Source organism: Pangasianodon hypophthalmus, chromosome 15 (genome assembly GCF_027358585.1).
Source record: "Pangasianodon hypophthalmus isolate fPanHyp1 chromosome 15, fPanHyp1.pri, whole genome shotgun sequence".
Lineage (NCBI taxonomy): Eukaryota > Metazoa > Chordata > Actinopteri > Siluriformes > Pangasiidae > Pangasianodon > Pangasianodon hypophthalmus.
Genome location: NC_069724.1, coordinates 19,938,489 through 19,962,021, shown reverse-complemented (window position 1 = coordinate 19,962,021; position 23,533 = coordinate 19,938,489). Strand labels below are relative to the sequence as shown.

The 23,533-nt window shown below is 38.1% G+C and overlaps 1 protein-coding gene across 2 annotated transcripts in view; it reads left to right on the top strand.

Moving 5' to 3' along the window:
• The window catches only part of si:ch211-196i2.1 (collagen alpha-1(I) chain), a 79,803-nt gene that overhangs the window by 8,452 nt on the left and 47,818 nt on the right, over positions 1 to 23,533 (top strand). Inside the window, exons 2-6 of one of the 2 annotated variants that reach the window (XM_053240070.1) lie at positions 12,125 to 12,269; positions 12,784 to 12,942; positions 13,566 to 13,761; positions 15,101 to 15,232; positions 15,662 to 15,748. In XM_053240070.1, the coding sequence (XP_053096045.1) occupies positions 12,125 to 12,269; positions 12,784 to 12,942; positions 13,566 to 13,761; positions 15,101 to 15,232; positions 15,662 to 15,748 (719 nt within the window). The other variant, XM_053240071.1, reaches the window with a different exon arrangement.

Here is a 23,533-nt window from a genome sequence, read left to right as displayed (position 1 = left end):
TGAAACAGCCTTGTCAGAGCGTTTATGATGTTGTCATGCCCTTTGCGTGGCTTCTTGGATGGCAAGACTGACCCTAATGAGCATTGGAGGTAACATTTGAGTGCAAAGTGCAGTTCTGGTCTGGGATTTAACTGGTTTTCAGTCATCTGAAACTTTCCTAAGCAAATAGAGCTTTACTGCTCAGCCAAGGCAGCTGGTATTCATCAGATGCCATTCCTCAAAGCTGAGCTAGCCTTCTGATTAGCATGGCAGTACAAGTTTTTTTATACTTGGGATGGCAAGGGCAAGTGAGACAAGAGCATGCTAAGAGGTATATTAAGTAGGGAATAAAACATGATGGGGTGTGCTGTTAATTATTGTAAAATTATCAGCAGCAAGGTGTCGTGATCACAATATTTTTTAAAAATAAAGGAATGGCACATCATTCTTTTTATTTGTTCATCGTTACATGTAGTGTTGTGGAATGTCCGCGAACATCCTTTTACCATTTATGTTACAGCAGCTATAAACAGTTGGTCCCTTACCAGCATCTTTTTTTCTCTCTCTTGAAGTTAATAAGACAAAAAATGCAGCCCTCTGTCCTGTGTCATAAAACTTTACCTCTGATGATTATAAAGTGCTGACATTGGAGTCTCCTTACAAAATGTAAAATTAATGTCTCCACAAAAAAGTCAAACAATTAATCATTACCCAGTCCACCATGGTGTATCTGCCATCCAAGTCCATGCATAAGTTGTTACTATAGAACTGATAACATATTAGAACACTATAAAAGCCTTGCAGTGAGAACTGCTGTCCAAGCTGCTGTTATACAAAAAACAAAAAAAATACGAATTGGGACTTCAACAGCGCTATGGTATAAAAAAAATTTAAATCACATATATGATATATTCTCCTGTAGATTTTTTTTTTCTGATACAACTCATTGGTCCCTCAGTTCTGGCATTTAATCCAGACCCTCAGGCAGAGGGTCATACGGGACTTGTTTGAAGATTGCACAGTGTGCCTTTGGAGTGGTCTTTTTAGGGTGCCTTAGAGAAAGCTGCAATAATGTGGAATTTATTTCATTTAGAAATGATCAGCTTGACTGTAGACTGACAAAGACCCAGGTTTTTAGGAAACCTTTTGTAACTCGTCCAATTCTATGAGCTTCAGCAATGTTTCTTCTGCGCTACAGCAACATGTTGTGATTGAGCTGTATGGCATATATTGCATGTTTTTAAACAGACTGCAACATTCATTTGAACAGCAGGTTTAAAAATCAACCTGCACCTGAATTAATTGAAATTACTATTTTCAATTACATTATTCTTTATAGATTCACATAACTATTTGATTAATGACCTAATTGAAACAAATTTTGAGTGGTTTTAGATGTACCTTTTGTACAACTGTGTTCAATACAGAAGGTGTGTTTCCCGTCATAATTCTCAGTAATCAGGGTTGCCAGGTTTCAGCAAAATTTCCATCCCCACTACATTTCAAAAACCACACAACAGACCTGAAACTAACCAAAAAATTTGGGAATTACAAAAAGAAGACACATTTTTCTTCTTTTTCTCAGCCTTGGCATAGGAAACAAGGTCACACATTATCCTCTTCATAACCCCCCTCTTCCACTTTTTGACCTTTTATGCATATGTTCTGCATAACCTATATGGTGTTCATCCAGTAATGCGGATGTCTTAACATTTTTATTATACCTTCTAAAGTCAGTCCTGTCAAAGCACATCAAGCTCATTCTTTACATTACAGTGTTCTTGGGATTGCAGAAAGTCTTCAATAATTACTCACCCTTCTGAAAGAAACTTTTGGATGTCTGTCTTTTGCCAGACTGCAGTGGCAGAAAAGATAAACCAGGAGTTCTTTAATTGACATTTGTAGTTTCTTGCTTGAAAAGCTAATGAAAAGCCAGTGTTGTGCTCTGGCTGACCTTATGTTTTTTCAGCTTTAGTAGTTCAGATTGCCTAGTGCATTTCAGCACTCTTTTTTTTTTTTTTTTTTCAAATGCTTGCACACTTTATAACATCTTCCCCAGAGGTCTGCTCAGTGCTAAAGCTGGTTTTCTCATCTGATGTAGAACACCCGTGTTACAAGAACAGCTTTCATATATGACCTGTCACGACTCACAGTGAAGTTAAACTCAACCACAGTGTAATATTGCTTCAAACAATAGTGGTCATAAAAACTGGTTGGTTTATTCTGTATGTAGATTTCAGTTGAGAGTACTGCAGGGGAATAGGCTGGACTGGTCCACCATTTGCTTCGTTACCTGGCAAAGCATTATGTTTTGTCATGTTTCATGTCAACTTTCACTTTTAATAGAGGTCAGGAGTCCATTATATGGAGGTACACTGTAATCTACAGACCTATTACAGTAATCCTGCATGGCTGTTAAACATACAAATAGCTAAAGGCACAGCATTTAAACACATATGCTGTTTTTACCATACCTTTAGCCACTAGAGTTATGGTTATTAATGGTCTTGGGAAAAAATACCTTTAGAGAAGTGTCATTTTTGATTATCCAAGATTAAAGGATGTAATGTTCTTCATCTGTTTATTTTCCATGAGGAAATGGCTTGGGCAAATTGGTTTTATGAGCCTGAGGTTTGGTGCAGGCTGTCCAGATGGTACATGCCCTCAGTCCTGGTCCTCCTCATGTGTGTGAAGAAGGAGAGAGGAAGCTCAGCTCTGCTCTGCCCCAGAACCCAGTAAAACGCACCTCACATCCTCAGCTTCCTCTTACACGCATCTGTTAAACCGCTAACACAGTTTGGCTTCTCAGAGACGCGGAAATAGTTTGTAATTTTCCACCACTTGATTTTCCTCTAAGGGAATCTGCGGACATATCCATACAATCATGTAAAATAATTGGTGGTAATTTTTTTGCCTTTTGAGATAGACACAGCGGTAGATCATGTTTGTTGATTGGAATGCAGCATGTGCTGTAGCTATATATTTCTGGACTGCTAAGTGGGTATCTGGTTTGATCCGGAACTTCATGAGGTTTAGCTCATGATTACAGAAACAATTTGTTTATATAATATCCAATAACTAGCATCTAAGAATCAAATGTTTATTTAGATCAAATAACTAGACTTGATATTTGTTTATATAACATCAGCATTTTTAGTTAAGTATAATTCATAGCCAGTACCATCCGTTTCACCTCTGTACTGTATAAAGGTCTTTTATTAAAAATATTGTTATTAAAGTTATAGTTATTGCTAGTTAATCGTCATACATTTCCTCAAATATTTTAATGATGTCATTACTTGGTTGTCTGTTTGTAAATCTGGCATTGAAGCCTGTGATAATTTCTCACACAGCATTTTGTAAACGGTGGCATTTGTACATTCATTCTTTCTGTCAAATTATTTATTTGTCATTACATAAGATTAATGGTATATGATATGAAATAACAATTGTGTTAAAAATGTTATAACATAATAGGGGAAATTTCCACAATTATTTGAAGATAATATAACAATGTGTGTTATTGTGCATTATTAAAGGATGAGGAAAACCAGGAAGTAGAAACAGGACATACAGTAGACAGAAGGCTCTATAAGACCACCACAGAAGCCTACAAATACCCATGCCTGTGAACTGTATCTCTTAAAGGATTAGTTTAATATTACATCCATATTACTCACTCTTCCCTCTAGCAAAAGTAGTCTAAGCTGACAGATTTTCGACAGTGCACTGACGTGCAGATATTGTTCGAAGATGTCTGCCCTAAAATTACCGTGTGATTACCTCTATTCAGCTCCTAAATAAACCATGGAGTATTTGACCTAGAGCACTTTCCATCAATGCAAGTTTTTTTAGTCGAATGTCCTAATAAGTTCGTTCTTTAGCTCAGGCGTGTGTTGACTGGCTCTCGATCTATACATCTTTACTTGGAGCAGCTCCTGATCTTGAGTGCTTAAAGGTTTGCCAGGGAGTTAAGAAAGATTTTTAGAAGGGGTTAAGTTGTTAAAACAAAGGACAAAGGCTAAAGGTATTGTATTCGTTATACTAATATTTCTTACCAAGAAGAAGTGAAAATAATTTATACCACAGCACTGTTGAAATTTCTGTTCAGTCTGAAGGTATTGATTAATTTTCTATAACAGCACAGCTGTGACAGTAGTGCTGACTACAAGTCAAATCAAAGGTTTTACTTAATCCAAGCCTAATAATAAGCAGATTTGTTGGTATTTAACAAAGAAAAAATAATCATTGATATGGCGAAGACACCACAGTGGTGAGGTGAGACAACAGCTGTTCATAGCTGCTATAACATAAGTGATTACAAACTAATTTGACTTGTGGATGTTTAACAATATTAAACATAACTATAAATGGATAAAAGGTACGACATGTTCTTGAAGTAGAATAAGAGGAATAAAACACTTCAGGACATGACATTCCTGGAAAGAATAACTCCACTTTGCATCAGGGCGCATCACACCACCCTGTCACTGATTATTTTCCTATAACAGCACACCTCAATGTGTTTTATTCCTTTCTTATTTTCTTATTAACATATAGATTTCATTTTTTTTGCAACAATTAAAGAAATCTATATATTTGAAGGTATGTTGCAAAGAGAGCTGTAGTGCGAAGCAGTTCTTGTGAAGTATTCCAGTAAGCCTAGTCAAAAAGTAATGATAGTCATACAGTCTCTGATGTGCATGCAGATTCTGGTACCCTAAATAGCCATGTCAGACAAACTGTCCATCTCTGCTCCAACTGCTCTTCCAGAGGCATCTAGGGGAAATTATATTGTTCTCTGCAAAGTTGTATTCTTTTCCATTCCATGTCTCTTACCGTCTGATGGATTTAGTCAGACCTTGTCTCTTCTTCCTTACAGGCCCCCAAAGTGAGGACATATAATCCTCATATAGCATTTTCCAGATGAGGAGTACTTAAAAGAAATGTCTGTTCTGCTAGACCATGCTTCAGCTTGAGGGCTGTTCCAATGAGACCAGTTTGAACAGATGTATAGGGAAAAGCAATTATTTTAGCATATTACTGACAAATATCCTAGCTGTTGACGGGAGACAGAAAGTGACAGTAAGAAAGGTATTTAAAGAATTAAGCTCTGTATTCAGTTAATAACAAAGTATAATGGAATATAAGTAAAACTCGTCATATTTTGACTGTGTGCAAATCTCACAACCTCCTTAATTGTGGTAGATAATTGTCTTAGCTGCTGGCTTTTCCAAACCCATTACAGACTACCACATTTTCTTCTGAATCAGGAAATGGAGTCCAGATGAAGGGGGCTAAGAAAGGAAACTGAATGGCTGATAATTCCTTTACTTATCACTAGAAATCAGCCATTTTCTAGCAGTGGAGAGGACAACATAAAGGGCTGAGTGATTAACTCAACATCATGTTCAATATGTATTCACTGTTACATAAAATATTTGTAGTTTATAGAAATTTACTTCTCTAAAAAGAGTGGTGTATAATATCAAGAACTTGGTTTAGAAGAACCTTGTTTCTGAGAACACAGTTCAATTAATACCAAAATGAGTAATGTACTTAGTACTAATCGATCAGGGATGTCATGGACTTTTTCATGTTTTTATGTTTTTCCAGTTTATATATTGGCCATGAAAACCACATGTGTGTATTCATGAACTTAGGTTACTAGGCTCATTCTTTATAAAGTTGTCTAGTTGACCGGACATGAGGTGGATTAGCTAGCTACACTAGTAGCTTGAATTGAATAGGATTGCAGTGGAGAAGAGCAGGTTTTGTTTCACTTCAGAAAAGCATTGCTGTACAGCTCTAAGTAAAGTTTGTTTTTGTTTTCATTGTGTTGGAGTCCTTCAAATGGTGGTATCAGAGCATTTTTATGAATACAAGTATGATGAGTACAATTTTTGGTATTGTGTGTATATGCAGATAAGATCTTCTATGTCCTACCTGATGCCTGGTTCAATATTCAGTAGCATATTTTAAATAACTGTCCAAAAGGAAAGTTATTCTTGTTTGACATGCCTTATGAACAAAGTGCCAAAACAGAAATGTGTGTAAAGTATCAAGATGGCAACTGGCTTTTGTCTTTGTTCTCTGTGAAATTACATATGGGTTTAATATGGCCTCTAATGTTATACACCTGCTTGCCTCGGACAACCCTTAGCCCTAGTTTTTCAACCCCTTATCTTCAATGAGGCTGTTTCAGGGACCTGAAGTTCTTTCTTTCACAGTCCATCAATCGTGCCTGGCAACTCTCTCTGCAGTTAACACACAACTTCTTCTGCTTCAAGAAGAATGAAATGAAATTCAATTTTATTTCTATAGTGCTTTTAACAATGGCCATTGTCACAAAGCAGAACTGTGGAGCAGAGCAGACACGTCCATGGAAGAGCTGTGTTCTAACACAGGATTGTCCACCTTAATCACCAAATCAATTACAGTATGAAGTCATTGGGATTTAACCTAGCCCTTGAGGTTCTGTGCGCAGTCCACATTGGTGTTCCCGTTAATCAACAGCTGCACAACTTTATTATCAGGCTGAGGTACCATTGGCTTAGCTGGAATTGAACAAAACGTGCTCTGGCTAGAGGTGCTACGGATGGTGTTCATTATCTGTAAAGAAACCTGTTTAAATTCGCTCATTGCAAGTCTGTGTTAGAAATGTTACACCAGATCATAACTATTTGTGCTTTTTTAATGACAGTGAACACCCCAAGCAGTGCCTGCATCAGAGTGCAATGTCAGGCTATTTCTGGGATCCATTTCGTGTCTGAAGTGAGATAGCACAGACCACACTGCATATGCATTCCATTAACACAACACCTAAGTAGGAAAAGCCAGTGTGAATGATGCTTCAGCACAACACATATGCAATCCTTCCATGGAGCAAGCAGGCCACATCTGGCAATATGATCTCTGTAGATAGGTGTGGCTTTCCGTCAGAGCTAGAGGATTGCTGAAGAGTAAATTTATCAACTTACCATGGTTTTAGTCTTTTGATTATTTTGTTTGGAATTGTATTCAAGGATTATACACTGTTTTAATTGGATTTAACAATTGTGTGTGCTAGCAGCAGCTTTGTAGTCAAATCACTCAACCTCAAGTCCATGTCCTTTGTCCAGCCAGCAGCTCTCAAATCCAAACACCTCCCCTTCCTGGGGTAGACAAGCAAATTGCATATCAGATTTTCATTCACAGTTGCCCGGCAGACAAGCAGGTTCACTAGCTTCAACAACCACAGAAAGAAGACAACTACTACCTGTTGACATTCACAAAAGAAAGCTTTTGTTTAAATGTAGCATGCTCCAGTGTGGTCATATATTTTTCAGCCTTGCCAAAAGCACCTCAATGCTGTGGCATGTTACTTTTGTCCAAACCACCTGCTGCACTGTGGTCTGGTTGTTCGTAGGAACTATTCTTCACTAGGCATATTAATTAGTTTGAATGGATACTAAACAATATCTTCAGAATCAGGAATAAGAAGGGAAATAGAAACAGGACACAAACTTTTATGCTAGCACAACATGCAGTCACACACAGAAATACACTGGAGCCTCTACTTGCCCCGGGGGATAGATAACGATTTTATGATTTGTCCTCCAATGCAGTCAAATATAAATAAAGTTCAAAATTCTTAAGGTGCTACTCAAGTCCAAGTCTCATCATAATTGGGGTCTCATGTGTGCGGAGACTAGCTTAACGAATTGCGGTACCTTGTGATAGTGCACTTTAGGTAATTGTGACACCGTGGTGGGCATGATGGGAGTGACAATTTCAAGTCAATTTCAAGTCAGATTTCAAGTCATGAAAATCATGATTTGCTTTAAAATCCAAGACCCAAATATTATATTACTGGTTATAGTAATGTACATGTTGTGTCTGTTTTATGACTCCTGTTGTATATGAGCTATTATTTATTATTGTTTAATGGTCACTGGTTTGAATCAGTCTTGTCTTTCTTCCAGTGTTTATCTTGAGTTGCTTCTGCTTTTGATCTCAAAATTGTCTTTGGTCTTTTATTTACGACTTGCCTGCAAGGAGGTCACTTTTATGGTTTGGGTTGACTCTCCCGTGGACTCCATTCTTTCCTCACCAGGGGTCAGTGATGGATTCCCTTTCCTACATCATAGGCCTTTTTGGGGGTTATTTATGAAAGTGGAGTTGACTCAAATCCTGTGGATGAACAGAGATTGCTCACATTAAACAGCTGTTGACTCTGACTTCAGAATCTTTGTGTTGCAAAGATGTAAACAGTATGCTCAAGCATTATTTAAATTGTTAAAAAAAATGCATTCGACCATTTGGCAGACCTGTTTTGTCTGATGAGGCTTAAACACGTGTGAATGATCAGGGACTCTGCCCTAGGGCATACATCACTATGAAGTTGGCATGAACAAGGGGGTGCGTTTGTGGCTTCGTTCATTTGAAAATGTTAAAGTACAATGAAGTTTGAAAGACCCAGAAGAAATGCAGCAATTGATGCAGTAATTACTAACAGGATACTCCAGAGTCCAAAACAGTCCCCATCTGTGTGAAACTGCTCTGGCTTAATGACCAATTTGTCTGCAAAGCTCTTTTTTGGGATGCAATCCGTCTCATGCCCAGCAGATGCAGAACTGTGGAAGGCTAGCTATATAGGCTATGTAGCCCATGAAGATTATATGTCCAAACTATTAGTTTTTTGTTCTTTGATGCCCAATGGACGAGTAGGCTCAGTAGGCTAGCAGTCACTGTTGTTTTTTTCTTCATTCATTCAACAACTTTAGAAAGAACAAATTCTACTCAACATTGATTTGACTCAACATTGAACAACAAACATCAGCCGAAGTGCAATCAAAAACCTTTACTATTCGTATTAATTAGCTTGCTTGAATTTCACAATCAGGACATGTAGGTATGTGGAAAAACTGACAAAACTGAGTAAAATTAGGTGTCATATTACTCTGCTACTAGCACATCAATCAGTCACTTGATGGTTAAACTTGTTGAAAAAAATAAATTTGTGATTTGTGGGGAGAGAACACCATAGTTCATAGCCAAAAAGTTGTTGACTTGCTGAGGTGCAATGTGCTACCTCAGACACTTTCTTAGAATGGACTCAACTACACTGACTACACTGAGTAGTCCCCTATCTGGGGCTGTAGTCAAGATCGCCATTGTCAAGTTCCAGACCAGGACTAGCTGAAACTGAATCAATACCGAGTCTTAAAAGAGTTGAGACCATGTCAATATCAAGTCCAAATAAAAGCGAGACCAAGTTAAAATCAAGACCAAAAAAACATCAAATCCTTTTCGAGGCCAAGTCTTCACTTCAAGTAGTTGGCTTCATGCTTGTATTGCACTGATGCATGAACAAGAAGGAATTACTTCTTGTCAAACTTTGTGTATGCAAAAAAAAAAAAAAAAGAACATGAACATTATTTGTACAAACTCTTAGTCAAGCCTAGAACCGTATTTAGTGAGACCAATTCCCAACATCAAGAAAAGTCTAAGTACAAATGAAAATTAATCTGAGACAAGTCCAAGTCAATACAGAAAACATCTTGAAACTGGACTCGAGACCAGACTCCAGTCTTAAAACTCTAATTCTACCTGTGAACTTATAGTCACATTACACAAATTACAAATTACACATTTGTATCTGCATTAATGTACTTATCTAGCGAAGTATCTCATCATACATTATTACATTGTTAGCTAACGTTTTTTAGGCTAGTTATGTTTCCTTGTGACCAAAACATGTGACTGGGCAGCACAGTGAAGCTTTCACTTGCCCAGTTTCCTAGCTAATGGATTTATGATTTGTCTACTCCTGTGTTTACCTTGCTAGCATCTACTTTGAGTACACTAGACTGGAACCAATATATCATTTAGGAAGGAAATTGTTTATTTCAAGTGCAGTCACATTTACATAGGAGAAGGATGATTAAGAAATGGCATATTAAGATTCCATTAATTTTGTTTAATCTCTGATTACGTCATTTATTTTTCAGTACCGATGTATCTAAGTGTTTACAGACACTATGTGCAGAGGTATTGTCTTTTCCATTTTCACAAGTGTGGTAAAAGTGTGTGTGTTGTTTTTATCCATGCTTTACTGAATCTCAGTGCACAGTGTGTGTGCGCACAGAGGAAAGCTGCTTGCAGACATGATGTGTCTGCGAGGAATGTTCTACTTGGCTTAGAGCATGCTCTCCCAGGCTGCTGCACAGAACCACTCAAAAAATGCTTGACTAATAAAAAAAAAGTCAACAAAAGCCCTGCAGTTCCTTTCAGATGCTTTGTGTGATCCTGGTGTCACGAAGAAACGACTTTGAGCATGAGCTTTTTGTTCTGAAACATAGATTGACCCAGGAATTGCCCTCAGGTTGGAGCGAAGGTGTTTAACAGCACACGCTCTTCCACTAAACAAATTCAGGTGTCTGGTTTGTGTTGTTTGTGTTGTCAGTTCTGTGTGTTTTGTCTCAGAGTAGAAGAAAGCACATCAATCAGTTTCTTTCTGTAATAAGACCTTTAACATCTTTCTATTGTGCCACCTGTCTTTCCCACACCTTTCCTTTTTCATTCGTTTTCTTTCTTTCGTCTGCTAAATGATACCTACTGAAGAATGAAGTCTGAATGCATTTACCGCAGTGCTGTGATTTAATATAAGGGGAATAGTTACACAAACTATTTTCATTGAAGTACTACTAATCAGATTCAAGATAAGCAAAATGTTAAGTATGTCACATGGTGCTTTACAGTCTTTAAAAGGAAAGTGTGATTTGAAATGGCTACATACTGACAAAGGCCTAAAGCTGAGATGTTTGTGTATCTATTCCCCGTAAATGTGTGCAGTCTTATAGATTTATACATGAACCAGTTCACACATCTGAAAGTATTAGAGAATATCAACACAGAAGACTATGGTGTTAAATCTGTTCTTATATAACTGCTATATTCTTGTCAAAATGAGTGTAATCGCATTTGAATAATTTGATGTATTCTAATATAATTTAGGACAATCATGCAAAACAACTCTACACTTTACTTTCAGTTATTTAATAAGCAAACACATTTTCTATCATTTCTAGTTAATTGTTGTTTCAGTTCATTGTTGTTCATGTTCTGCTATTCTCAGTTAGCCCACTTCATTCCCCCTTGACATTAAATCAGAGAAAAGTAAGCTATAATTATATGGTGAGTATTTTCATCCTGATGCTCTACAATGCTGGCTTTAAAAGACATAATTCTAACAGGTTGCTTTATTTTAAGTAGGTACTAATCAATGTCTGTTTGTGTGTCCTGTGTAAAGTAATTCGTTCAAAAGAAAAGAAAAACACACCTAAGCATGACTGTAAATGATGTGTAAATGTAAACATTGCCCGTCGTATTCAGAACCTACTCTCAAAATGGAATTTTCTGTTAGTCGATTCCAAGCAGCATGACATCCGGCAGGAGTTGCCTGGCCCACCATGGTGAGAACCCTGCTCCCATCTGTCAGGCTTGGCAGGTGTGTTTTCTGCTCTTGCTGTGCTGTTTATGCAGAGTTGCTTTCTCTGTGCTGGATTAAATGCAGCTTTCTTGACAGCACCTGGGAGGCCACAATGGTTTATTTATCACCTTTACTACCATGCTTCCCTGCCTGAGCACAGCCAGCCATGTGTTCTGGAGTTGTAAGTGTGTATACTGTATGTGCACTCTCTCCATCTCATATACACTCAAACACAAATTATTGTGTCCGGAAGTGAAATGAGTAAAGTTTCTGATACAAGGTCCTGTCCTGTTGAGTATGATTTAAAAAATATGGCTTAACCTTTAATGAGGGTTCTAATCCCTGTTTCTCTTTTTTATTAAAGCAATTTCCTGAAAGGCATTACACAGACTCCCCATCATGCCGTCAGATCTCATGCAGCACAAATGAATTCTAAGGGGCCTGCATGGAAAAGACCCCACTGTTTAATCTAACAGCATTTATAGGCTCTAATCTTTCATCTGCACCTGAGCTTACTCTGAAAACAGATGTTGCCAGCATTTATTATACTGATGTGTTAACTTGTGATTTAAGCTACCTCAGGCAAAGATTCAAAGTCATCATACTTTACCATGTTTCCTGGATACCCATGTTGTTGATCCCATGTTTTATATTTACTCTCTCTCTCTGTAGAAGGTATCAATCTTCTGGATCACCTATGGCAGATGGCCAACAGCAGTAATGCCTCTGTAGCTCTGGAAGATCAGAGATGTCCAGTGCTGCATGTAGGACAGTACTCCACTCTCTCCCTGCCCTTACGCCGAGTATTTGGCTACAGGTAAAATGCAGTAAACTTGCTCTCACAGCACAACTGCTTAATTTCTCGTTAATTTAATGAACTGTATCCTGAAAATGCTTAGCTCTACACTGCAAAAAAAAAAAAAAGGTCATCCTATTTTACAGTATTTTACAGGCAGCTAATTGATTTCATAGTTATTGATTTTCTGATTTTAGCTCATTATTTTGAAATAAATTGTATAAGTAAACCTGTTGCATGAAAATGTATATAATGTCCTATAACATACCACAGAAAATGTATGTATGAACGAGTATTAACAAGCAAAGGAGAGCCATTTGAGACCGCAGGAGAATACCATTAAAGTGTGCAATGACAGTTTTGTTTTAGTAATAACCATGCTGTGAAAAATATTGAACAGTAATGAGCTGTTCCTCATACTGTAATATTTCTATAAAATGAGTCACACTTCCAAAAGTAACATTCATATGCTTGATATAAATATAACTAATATTGTGTTTATTGTTTTATTGTTTTACATATTTTGTGTTTCTAGATTTGATGATGAGTTCAGCCTGCTGCTCCAGCTACGCAGTTCTCAGCATGAAGACCGTAGCCTCTTCACATTCCTCTGCCCAGATGGTCACATCCTCCTTCAGATCCGCATCAGTGCCCACTCCTTCACCTTTATCAGCACACAGCAGCGCCATTACGAGTCAGTCTAAGCTTCTTCACACAAACAAGCACTCTCTAGCAGGGTGAAAACTGCAAAAATGTTGTCCAAAGAAGTAAGGGGAGTTGGGAGAGGTTGTAAGACTGTCTGTAAACTCTAAAGGAAATGAAAAAGAGATGAAACAATCACAAAACAAAAGTCAACATTGTAAATTAATTAGTATTTAGTAAAAATGTGGTTTCTTTGTCTAATCCTAATGCAATTGCAAAAATAAGGTGCGGACGTGGCATTTTCACAAAGAGCAGCATAATTGTAAGTGTAGGGTTAAAAGGAATCCCATTGCACCAGCAGATTTTGAATGTCAGACCCCACAGAGCAGGCATGTTGATTATTTGACCACAGAAATAGCAGTTAGCTGAACATTACTCACTTACATTTAAAATGTATTAACGTTTACGTTTAAAAGTATTCACACTGTGAAGTCATTTGACATGAATGTTGCTTTAATCTATCATGGAAGTATATTAATATTCTCAATGTGTTTTCAGATGTGTTTACAAGCATGTTTTGTTTGCTATATAAACATCATTTGATGTAGAAAAAGTGATGTATTTAATATGTGGCCATATGAATTCTAGTTCATAGTAATGTCTGATTTATTGTAGGTTTCCTGTGGCTGAGCTGTCTGATGGGAATTGGCATCAAGTGGCAGTGAGTGTGTCGATAGGCCGGTTTGCGCTGTATGTGGACTGCGCCATGGTGGAAAGTGTAGACTGGGTCTACAAAGAGGGTCTGGGAATCACCACTGATGGGCTTATCATGGTGGGAGGAATCATTGAGGGCTTTGAAATACCATTTGAGGTAAAAATTCAGTTATTTAAAATTATCAGGTTTATCAAACTGTAATTATTTACAACCAACCAAATCAATGTAAAAAGATATCTTTAATCCAGTTGATAGTTAAGTGAAAGTCAGTCATGTAATGTATCCTACATTTCTGCACCACACGACTCATGAAGACATCCCCAGACTTGTCCCTACAGACAACCCAATCCCCAACTTGTTTATGAGGAATGAATTATTAAAAATCCAGGTATGTGTGCCGTTAGGGGCACCAGGAACATCTGTGGTTGCACTTATCCGACAACATGACACATTTTCCATCATGTAATCTCCCTGGAAAACCAAATAGAGTCCTACTTTTTGTGGTTACACGCTTACATACATAGATAACTACAACTTGTTCACATTATTACATCTATAGTCGTATATCTTTTTTGTACAATAGGACATGCAGCTTTGATTGGCCATTATGAACAGTATAATATCCATATTCCAGGGTTATTAATCTCATTCCACTGAAACGCCATACATTGCTAGCTCAGTTACTTAGGCTCACATACTTAGGTTGGTTTTCAAAATGGCCCCATTCAGATTATTACACCTACATATAGTTCAAGCCTCCAAGGCTGACAAATTTTTCTTGAGTAGAGGCATCGGAGACAGGATTTCAAATGTGCTTGGCCACCCTTTATACACAAGCACTTACCTTTAAGCCTGAAAAAAGAGAAAAAGTCAGGGATAGAATATACAGAGTGAACAAGCAAGAATAAAGAAACACTAATAAATGTGTATTAAATACCAGTTATTCAGAACAATGCATCTGCAATATCTCGACTGAGCCAGAGTGACTGCATCGGACTAAACGTTTTATGTAATTCTCATATTCAGACTATACCTTGTGTTAAATAGTTGTGGGCTAAGTGACATTTGCCTAGTGCACATGTCTGGTATACTTAAGTATGCCAATAATTCACTAAAATCAGCTGGCTAGGATAGAGCTTTGGGTGGATTATTTTGGAACCTTCACCACCATTAGGGACTAATGGTTGAATGCTACATTTGAGTGATGGATGAAATAATTTAATGATAATTAAGAAAAGAGATTTGGATAGCTGCAGATAAGGTAAACATATGAAAAAGAGAGTTAATACTGCATGAAGTCTAGGTAGTGCCTGTTAGGCTGATCTCATGCAGTGCACTGCCTCAGAGGCCTATTTACACATTTACACATTGAACTCACTGACAAAGTAGAGGCAAGTTTATTGTGATATAAGAACCCACAATTGCATGGCCTCTCATTTTTTTTGTGTGTGTGTGTGTGTGTGTGTGTGTGTGTGTGTGTGTTTAATATGCCTAGGGAGATCTGAAACAGGTGATGTTCATAATGGGGGAGCCAGATGCAGCCAGAGATCAGTGTGAAGTGTATTTACCACGATGTGATGGAGCTGCTCAGAAACCCCAACGCTTCCCACACACTCAAGTTCCAGAAGTGAGGCAGCTGCACAGTCTTTCCTTCATCTATAAAGGAAAAACTTTTTTACTGCATCCTGCAAGTTCCCAGTCACGATTCACACCTGTACTCTCCACAGATGCAGTGAACTTTTCTGGCAGATTCACATCTGTATTTAAATTGCACCTTAAACATCTATAGTACCTCCTAACAACGGAAAGTAGTTACACAACATGCTATATGATACAGCAATTAAAAAATTAGCTCTCAGGAAATCATTCATCTCACTGGGACAGAGGATTAGGTCAGAGTGTAAGGCATTTATAGGAAAAGCCGTTCTTGTCATCATCACAGCAGCTCACATTCAAGCCAGTGGCAGTACAACTGGCAGGACAAGCATGGGCTCTTCTGCTTGTGGGTGTTTCCACTTTTATGTCTGATCAGTTTTCTGTGTTTTGCTTATTTCAGGAGCTTTTGCTGTCCTCAAATGACTTGGAGGATTTACAGGAGAGTTCTGACCCAGAGGACAGGGACATGATCCGCACGGCAACGAGTGTAAGGAGTGATTTTCCTCCATCCTGTCAATCCTAATGGACCATTGGTTTATGCATGTTATCCAAACACATTTAGTAGAGACAGGCTGGAAGAGGTCCTGTGCTTTGCCCCGTTATAATTTCCTCAAACACATGACTGAGTCATTAGCTTAGGGTTTGTGTTTTTAAACAGAAACGACATGTCAATTGGCAAAATAGGTGATGATTCATCTGGTGAATTAGTCTTTTGTCTTCAGCTTTAAACAGATAGGATATGACCTGTGTAATTTACTTTAGAAAACTATTATGCAAATACATGGTTATTTGTTATTTCTCATGAAAATTTTCTCATTGTCAAGAAGGTGCAACAAGGCCCAGGAATCATAAAGCAATATAATATGTTTAACAAGAAAACATATACAAAGAAATATGGCCACAATTGCTGCTTTTTTTTTTTATTGCCTCATGCACAAAGAACCAAATTTAAAGTCATTGATGTGATCTTTCTGTTTGCATTTGTTTCTGTATTTTGACCTATATGTAACTAATTTGACAATTCTGTGTAGGTTTAATCTCGAGCAATTACATTATATAATTATAATTATAATTCTCTCCTGCTTTCCCTGGAGTTGTTTTGAGACAGATCAAATGTATGTTAATGCATATGTACAGTACATGTATATGTATAGTATTTAGTCAGTGTTCTCTTTGATCCAACTCTATCTGTTCTGTAGAGGTGATTATTCATGGATCCAATGTAACATCTAATGCAGAGCCAAGTAAAATGTGAGCAGTGTATGTATGTGTCTAAGCTCCTCATCCATCATCTGGGCTTAAATTAAGTTGCTGGCTTCATAGTCAGAATTTCTTCTAATATTTTTTGCAGAAACCTTTTTTTTAGACTCTTGTGGCATAACCCTTTGAATTCTGAGGACTTTTGTTGTGGTGGCAGGCTTTCATGACCACAGCACTTTCAGCCACTTGTTTCCTTTACACATGTTCCCAGTGGAACAGCCATGCTCCACACTGCTATAATTAATCACCAACTGCTGGCATGCCTTGCACCATTTTACACACGAGGGTTAAAGGTAAATACTTAATTAGCTTTTCTTTTTTCCACAGGCCAGTGTGAGGCCCATTCTTGAGTGAGGCCCAGTTCATGAGGCTCTGTAGGGTATATTAGAGCACACACAAAAGATTAATAGAAATTCATGCAGTTCATACCTGTAGATGGGGTTGTGCTTGGTAGTGCATTACATACAATGTGTCTATTAGTATTTGCGTTTGAAAGCCATTTTATATTTTTTACCCATCTTAACCACGAGAAGCGTTGAGAATCACCTGGATATGCATGTGCACACCAAGACCTTCAAACAAAGTTACAAAGTGACATATGATGCAGTATTTGCAACAAATACATCCAGCATACAGTCATCCTTCCCTTTCTTCTTGCCTCCTCTACATGTCGGACCACATGGAGTTTTTATGCTTAGCAGCTTCTGACTGGTTGGAGCTGCAGGTAACTGTACAACAGCTAGAGATAGGCTCCTCTTATGTTCTTTTATTTATTCCGCCTCAAGGTGTGTATTTTTACACTTTGTAAGCTCCATTAATGAAACTATACTGAACACTGTGGCAACTGCTAGCTTCTAGTTAGCCTTCCCGCAATACTGAATCAGAAGTTGAATTACCCTCCTTTCACCCCTCATTCTCCTTGCTGGGTTGAGTTCTCTTGTGACTCTACCTGCTTATAGTATTCCACAGGTCCCTACCATCCAGTCAACTAACATGCCTTCATACTGCTAGCATGGTTAAGTGGTTTTCCCTTCTTATGCCAAGCTAAGTTAGCGTGATTTCAGCTCTGGGGCTGGGGTTGCTTTACCATCCAGACAACTGACCCCTTGTTCACTGTAGTTTGGGACAAATTTCCCGCAGCTCACATTTTTTCTATACAGCCTATAGTTGGACTTCAATCTTATCCGCTACAGACTGGTGTGGCTGCAAGTTTCCACCTGATTAATCAGTTCACCCTTGCCTTCAGTCAGTTATCAGGTGTGGCTCCTGCTACTATTTAAAACTTCCCTTAATCCAAGTTAAGTTGTGTGGAAGTCTCGGTTCCCCACCTAACACCTAAAGATCCTTCTGGCCTTTCACCATTACCCCTGTGTCATCTGCATATGCTGACTGAAACCAGTGATTCTCTCCCTCAGTTCACACAACAGGAGTTGTGTGAATACCTGTTGGTCAACAACTGTTCAACAGCATGCTTGACAGACATTATCCCTGTCTAACTGTTACCTTTAAGTACACTCTCAATATCGCTGAAAAAAAAAATCATGGCTACAAACCCTAAATCGAATCGAAATCGAATCGAAAATAAAAGTATTTTAAAACTTTAAAACTGATTGCTTTGTAGATCTCAAAAGAAACTTTCCTTCCACCTCTTGTACCACTGCATACTCACTTTTCTCCAGCTCTGAGAAATACGGATACTCTCTGCAAGGGAGGAACACCAACAAAAAAACCTCCTTAGACGAGGGAAAAGCCAACAGACCTTTGCCTCATACAGCACACAATCAGCTGTTCAGGTCTTTTCAGGTCTTTTAATGGCATGTCACTCACCAGATTGAAGATGACTCTGCACTGGTTCTGGACTGGTCTAGGAGAGACCCATTGGGAGTGCCAACTGTCAGAACCCCAGACTATGTTTACACAGCATGTATAAAACATTTCTGTCCATTTCTTTGCTTGACACCAAAGACGAAAGAAGGAGCATCTATTTCTATCACACATGAGGGGAAGCACAAGGGGACCAGCATACCCTAGGTGGTTAGCCAATACAGCTTTTTTAACCTCGAGAGCCTCAATATGGCATGGATTTCCTGTGGCCAACATCAAGTCCTTAAGTTCCACTACTTAACTGGCCAAATCCTACCACTTTGGCCAAATCCTACCACTGTTTCAATGAGGAGAAAATGGTTTCTGAAATTTAAAATGGCAACGAAAAGTATTAAAATCCAGAGTATTAAAATCCAGTATGCACTTTGTGGTTTTATTTTACATTTGCTTAATTTTCACTGAACTGTGCAATAATATGAGAAACCAACAGGACATACTGAAGAGTGTTTGAATATATTCAGTTAAAACTCACTGTGTACTGGCACTGACCTTCATGAAAACTTCTCTAGATATCACACAAATCATATATCCCTATTATCTCTGTCAGACCCTTTCAGGAAGCAGCATGAGACTACTGTATGTTTCATTTTTGTATTTTAGATAGCTTTTTTCTGTGTTTGACTGGCTTCCATAGAGCATAAAAAAGTGAAGCAAAGCATTGCATTCCAAAGCTTCTGGAAAGTTACTGAGCTATTTCTTTGCTGACCCTCATCTCACCCTTCTCACCACTGGGGACAAAGGTCAAGCATTCTGAATTGACCATGTGCTTCGATCCCTGTCCTCATGCCCTAATTTACTAACATGCATTCATGAAGATCAGAGGGCAGCGAACAGAATGAGACACCAGTCTACACTTGTTCACACCTGGACCATTTAGAAAATACTATGTGGGAAACCCACAGGGAAAACCTGAAAATCCATACAGATGACCGTGGTAGCAATAACAACATCTTAGGATCGAACCAATGGGACCCTGGTGCTGTGAAGCACTAACACTTCCCATTGCATCACAGTGCCAACCAAAAGATTTTATTGCATACATACATTCCGTATGGTGCAGCAGGTAGTATTGCTGCCAGCCATATTAATATTTTTTTCTATGTGGGAAAGAAGAGTTAAAGGTATTGGTATCAGTGTTGGTATCAGGATACTAGCCTTGATATTACTTGCTAATGTAGAAAATCTGTCTAAGTAAAAAGCAAGATGTATGCCCTTTGGCAAAACTCGTGGCACTGCAGAATAGCTGGCAAAGTATAAAGAGCAAGTTAAGGCACAGCTCTCCCAAACAACAGACTTCTCTTATCTGAAGAAGATTACATATTGAGCATCACTATACAGAAGGCTGAGCCATCTAGGACAGCTACGATTAAATATATAGCCTGGGGTCAGCTGTGAGGAATTGTGCTGATAGTGAAAATGTTTTCCCCAAAACCTCTGTGGTCTAAGTGATATTCAGGGGTCAGTCATTATACTATCAATGTGCAGAAAAAAACAAATACCAGTAAGCATAATAGGGCAAACATACTAGACATTCTCTACAGTGGCCATAGAAATGGTGATATAATTAAACCAGTGTTTAGACATTAGTTGTAGTATCAGGACTCATAAATAAAGAAAGTGAAATCCCTTAATGACACTCAATAAAACCACAGCTTCAGTTTGCTCCACTCTGTCTGCTCATCTTCTGGCAATCAATGTTCTTGGCCTCAAAGCTCAAAAACTTATAATTAACCTTTCTGAAGCAGTGATTTACTACAGGTGGCTCAAAGTAGCTGTATAAATCACATAAAGTCAATGGAAAGTGTCTGGAACATGCATGTAGAGATTTGTCAGTGGACCTTCTTGGCTCTCTCTTTTTTTTTACTATCTTTCTTTTTTACTCTCTCTTTGTCTTCTTTTGACTCTGTGTTAAAAAACTTTAAGGCACTTAAAGGATTATCGATTACATTTTTTAAACTTATCTGAAAAGTCTTTCGAAGATCTGAAAGCAATTATCTCTCTCGCAAGTATAAATTGGAGTTATTTGGATCTCATTCTCTATTCATTATCCCAAACTGGGGTTGGGTACAGTATATCCTATTTATTCTGGAGAGACTTCCAGTAGAAGTACTGTTGTGGTTTCTGTGGTAATCCTTCCTGTTACAGCCAAGGGACAAGATGATTTTCTAACCTTTGTTTTGCTGTGCTGTAGGTCTCATGACTCTGTAACTCTGGCGTCTCTGAAGTCTTCTAAATCACTTATTTAAATTTTCCTATTGTTGTCTACCGAATAAATCTCCTGCTCCTAGTGTCCCCAGTTTCCCCACTAGACCCTGGAAAGTTTCTTTCAAACAGAGCCATAAACTTTACAGCAAAAGAGTACATTTATGAAAGAATTAGAATCTGTCCACTTGGTGGTCTAGTGATGTGCTGAAATGATGCAACCCAGTTTTGTTGGCATTAATAGCAATTTTTCGGTCAGCATTTTCACTTGCCAAAATTTCAAATGTTCATTATTGTAAGGACACTGCAGCCCTGATTTACTAAGGTAAATAACGAGTACTAATTTGCTGTTGGATAGTCGATTTGTTACAATAATTGTTTGAATGCCATCACAAAAAATATGTAAATGAAGTTTTCAAAAGCTGTTTAAATGCTGTCAGCGTTGAACATACAAATGTAAAACAAACTAATGTTCATCTAATATGAAATCAACTTTATTGCAATAATAAGTCACAATTTTAAGAAATTCTGTTTGTTTTTTGGCACTGAGGAATGATTTAGATAAGCATGCTCATTGTTCAGATTTAGTGAATGGCATAATTTTGTCTTTTAATTTTGTGAAATTGTGTCATTTTTATCAGAAACAGGCTTTTGCAAATGTAATACATGCCTTTCGGTCTTACTATTTTGCATGTTCAATAAAGGTGCCAACATTCTTTTTCATTACGGCAAAAACAGAATTACAACTAACATGTTGCGCTATTTTAAAAGACACAGTTCTCTGTCATGCCTGTTAGTAAATCAGTTTTTAAGATAAGTTTGCACCTGTTTTTAATCTGGCAGACTTATAGTACTTTAGAGCCTGTGAATGTCAGAGTATGTACTATGTTCAGTCCTTTATTGGATACTGATTGCACCAAAACCAAACTTTAAGTAAGAGTTATTGACGAATCCCAGTTTTCCTGCATCCTCCTGAGCAATTTCTAACTGTGATCTGTTCTCACCCCTCTTAGCATCATTGGGGCCAAAGGTCAAGAATGATGAACTGACCATGTGCTTAGATGTTTGCCTCCCTAACCTTGATCTAGTGACCAAGGCTTCAACAGCAGGCGGTAGGAGCTTGCTGTTGAAGGAGAAACTTTGGTCCATCTCAGGGCACCACGCACACACATGTTCACGCATCCATTTACACTTAGCATAGCCAATCCATCTATATGCATGTTTTTGGTAGGTGGAAGGAAACTCAGTGGAAACCCGCATGGACACAGGCAGAGCATGCACAGGAAATCCACATACACAGTAACCTGACTACTGGATACTGTATACTATAAACATCAAAGAGTACTAAGTGTGTTGAATGATGTTCAGTATAAGCATATTGTGAATAAGAGTCATACGATAAGCACAGGACAGTGTTTATGCTTAGGTACAAATCTACAGTATCCAGGTGAGATTATACACTGAAGCAAAGGTGAGACTTGGACGTGGACTTTCTTTGTGAAGTGCAAATCTTTAGAGTCACAACTGCAGAACATCAGGCTAAATTAGGCGTGTGTGTGTGCCTGACGGTGGGGGGTGGATGAATGATATATCAGTGGGTGTGAGAATGTGCACTTTGTGAGTGAAACTGATCTCACCTCCTCAGTGTATGTTCTGTTGTGGATCGTGATGTGACAGTGTAGTGTGAGCTTCACTGGTTTGTGGTGTGTATTTGTAGTCATGAGGATTTGGCTGTGCCTAATAGGGTGGATTCTACTGGACGTACAGGTTCAGGGACTTGCAAGACACCAGGGTCAGAGGAATAGCTTGCTAAAGGTATGTTTGTTTATGATTATGTGAATATTTATGTACATGAAGATTTGCACAGTGGATGTATGCTTATGTTAAACCTGGCAGGAATTCTTGCAGGACAAAAGGTATCTCAGACCCTCTTTAGCATTTTTTCAGATAAAATCAGGGACAAACCTAAACTCGCTGTATCGCCCTTGACTGTTCTCTTTGCAAAAAGAGGTAGAAGCTTTGTTTTTCTTTTATGAAAAGTGAGAGAGAGTCACAGTGGTTTTACTTTATGAGTAAACCTACAGCTCCAATATAATCTAAATAACAAAAGAATGTCTGACTCTTATAGCTTTTGTCATATGACAACTCCAGATTGTATTTAGCCTGCATGTTTTGTTTCTATGATGAATTAAATGTGCACAGTTTCTGTTTTTTTCTTGCTTTTCTATTTTTCCAAAATACAATTCCAGCACATTCTCTCTGTATTTTCCATCAATCAGCTTGCAAGACACTGCCAGTTAAATGTTGCCCCTTAAACATACCACTGTCTGTAGGGTAGAATTATGAATTATGGCACTTTTCAAGTCAGAACGGCCCATTTTGTGTGTGTACCTGTGTAGGAACTGTTAGACTTGCTGTGTGAGGCTCATACGAAGCTCCTTATCTGATTCTCCGCTTAAAGTTTACCACAGGACTGCCTTTGACTTGCCCTGAACATATATTATATCCCTGATACATGCTCAGTAATGGCTTCTTGGCATGTCTCACTGTGTGAGTAGAGTCTTTTTTAGCCTGCAGGCCTTAAACATGTGCGAGGTAGCTCCTTGCTGTTTTTGCAGAAATCCGTCTTTCAGCATTTTAACTCGTCATTATGATGATATCAAGCTAATCCACTGAGATTTGGCATATTCAGGACAAAACAATTACAACTACTGTTATTCAAGTCAGTCACTGTTGAGTATGATTAAGAGATCAAGAGTTTTATATTTGTTGAATTCTTCTATCACATACAAATGTTTAAAGTGAAATTGCCTTCTTTTCTATGGTAAATTTGTCAGACTTGAACACTATTAATGGGTATATTATTTCTACTGCATAGCAGGTGTTTCAGTAATTGAGAAAGTGTTTACACCCTAGTGGAGGAGTA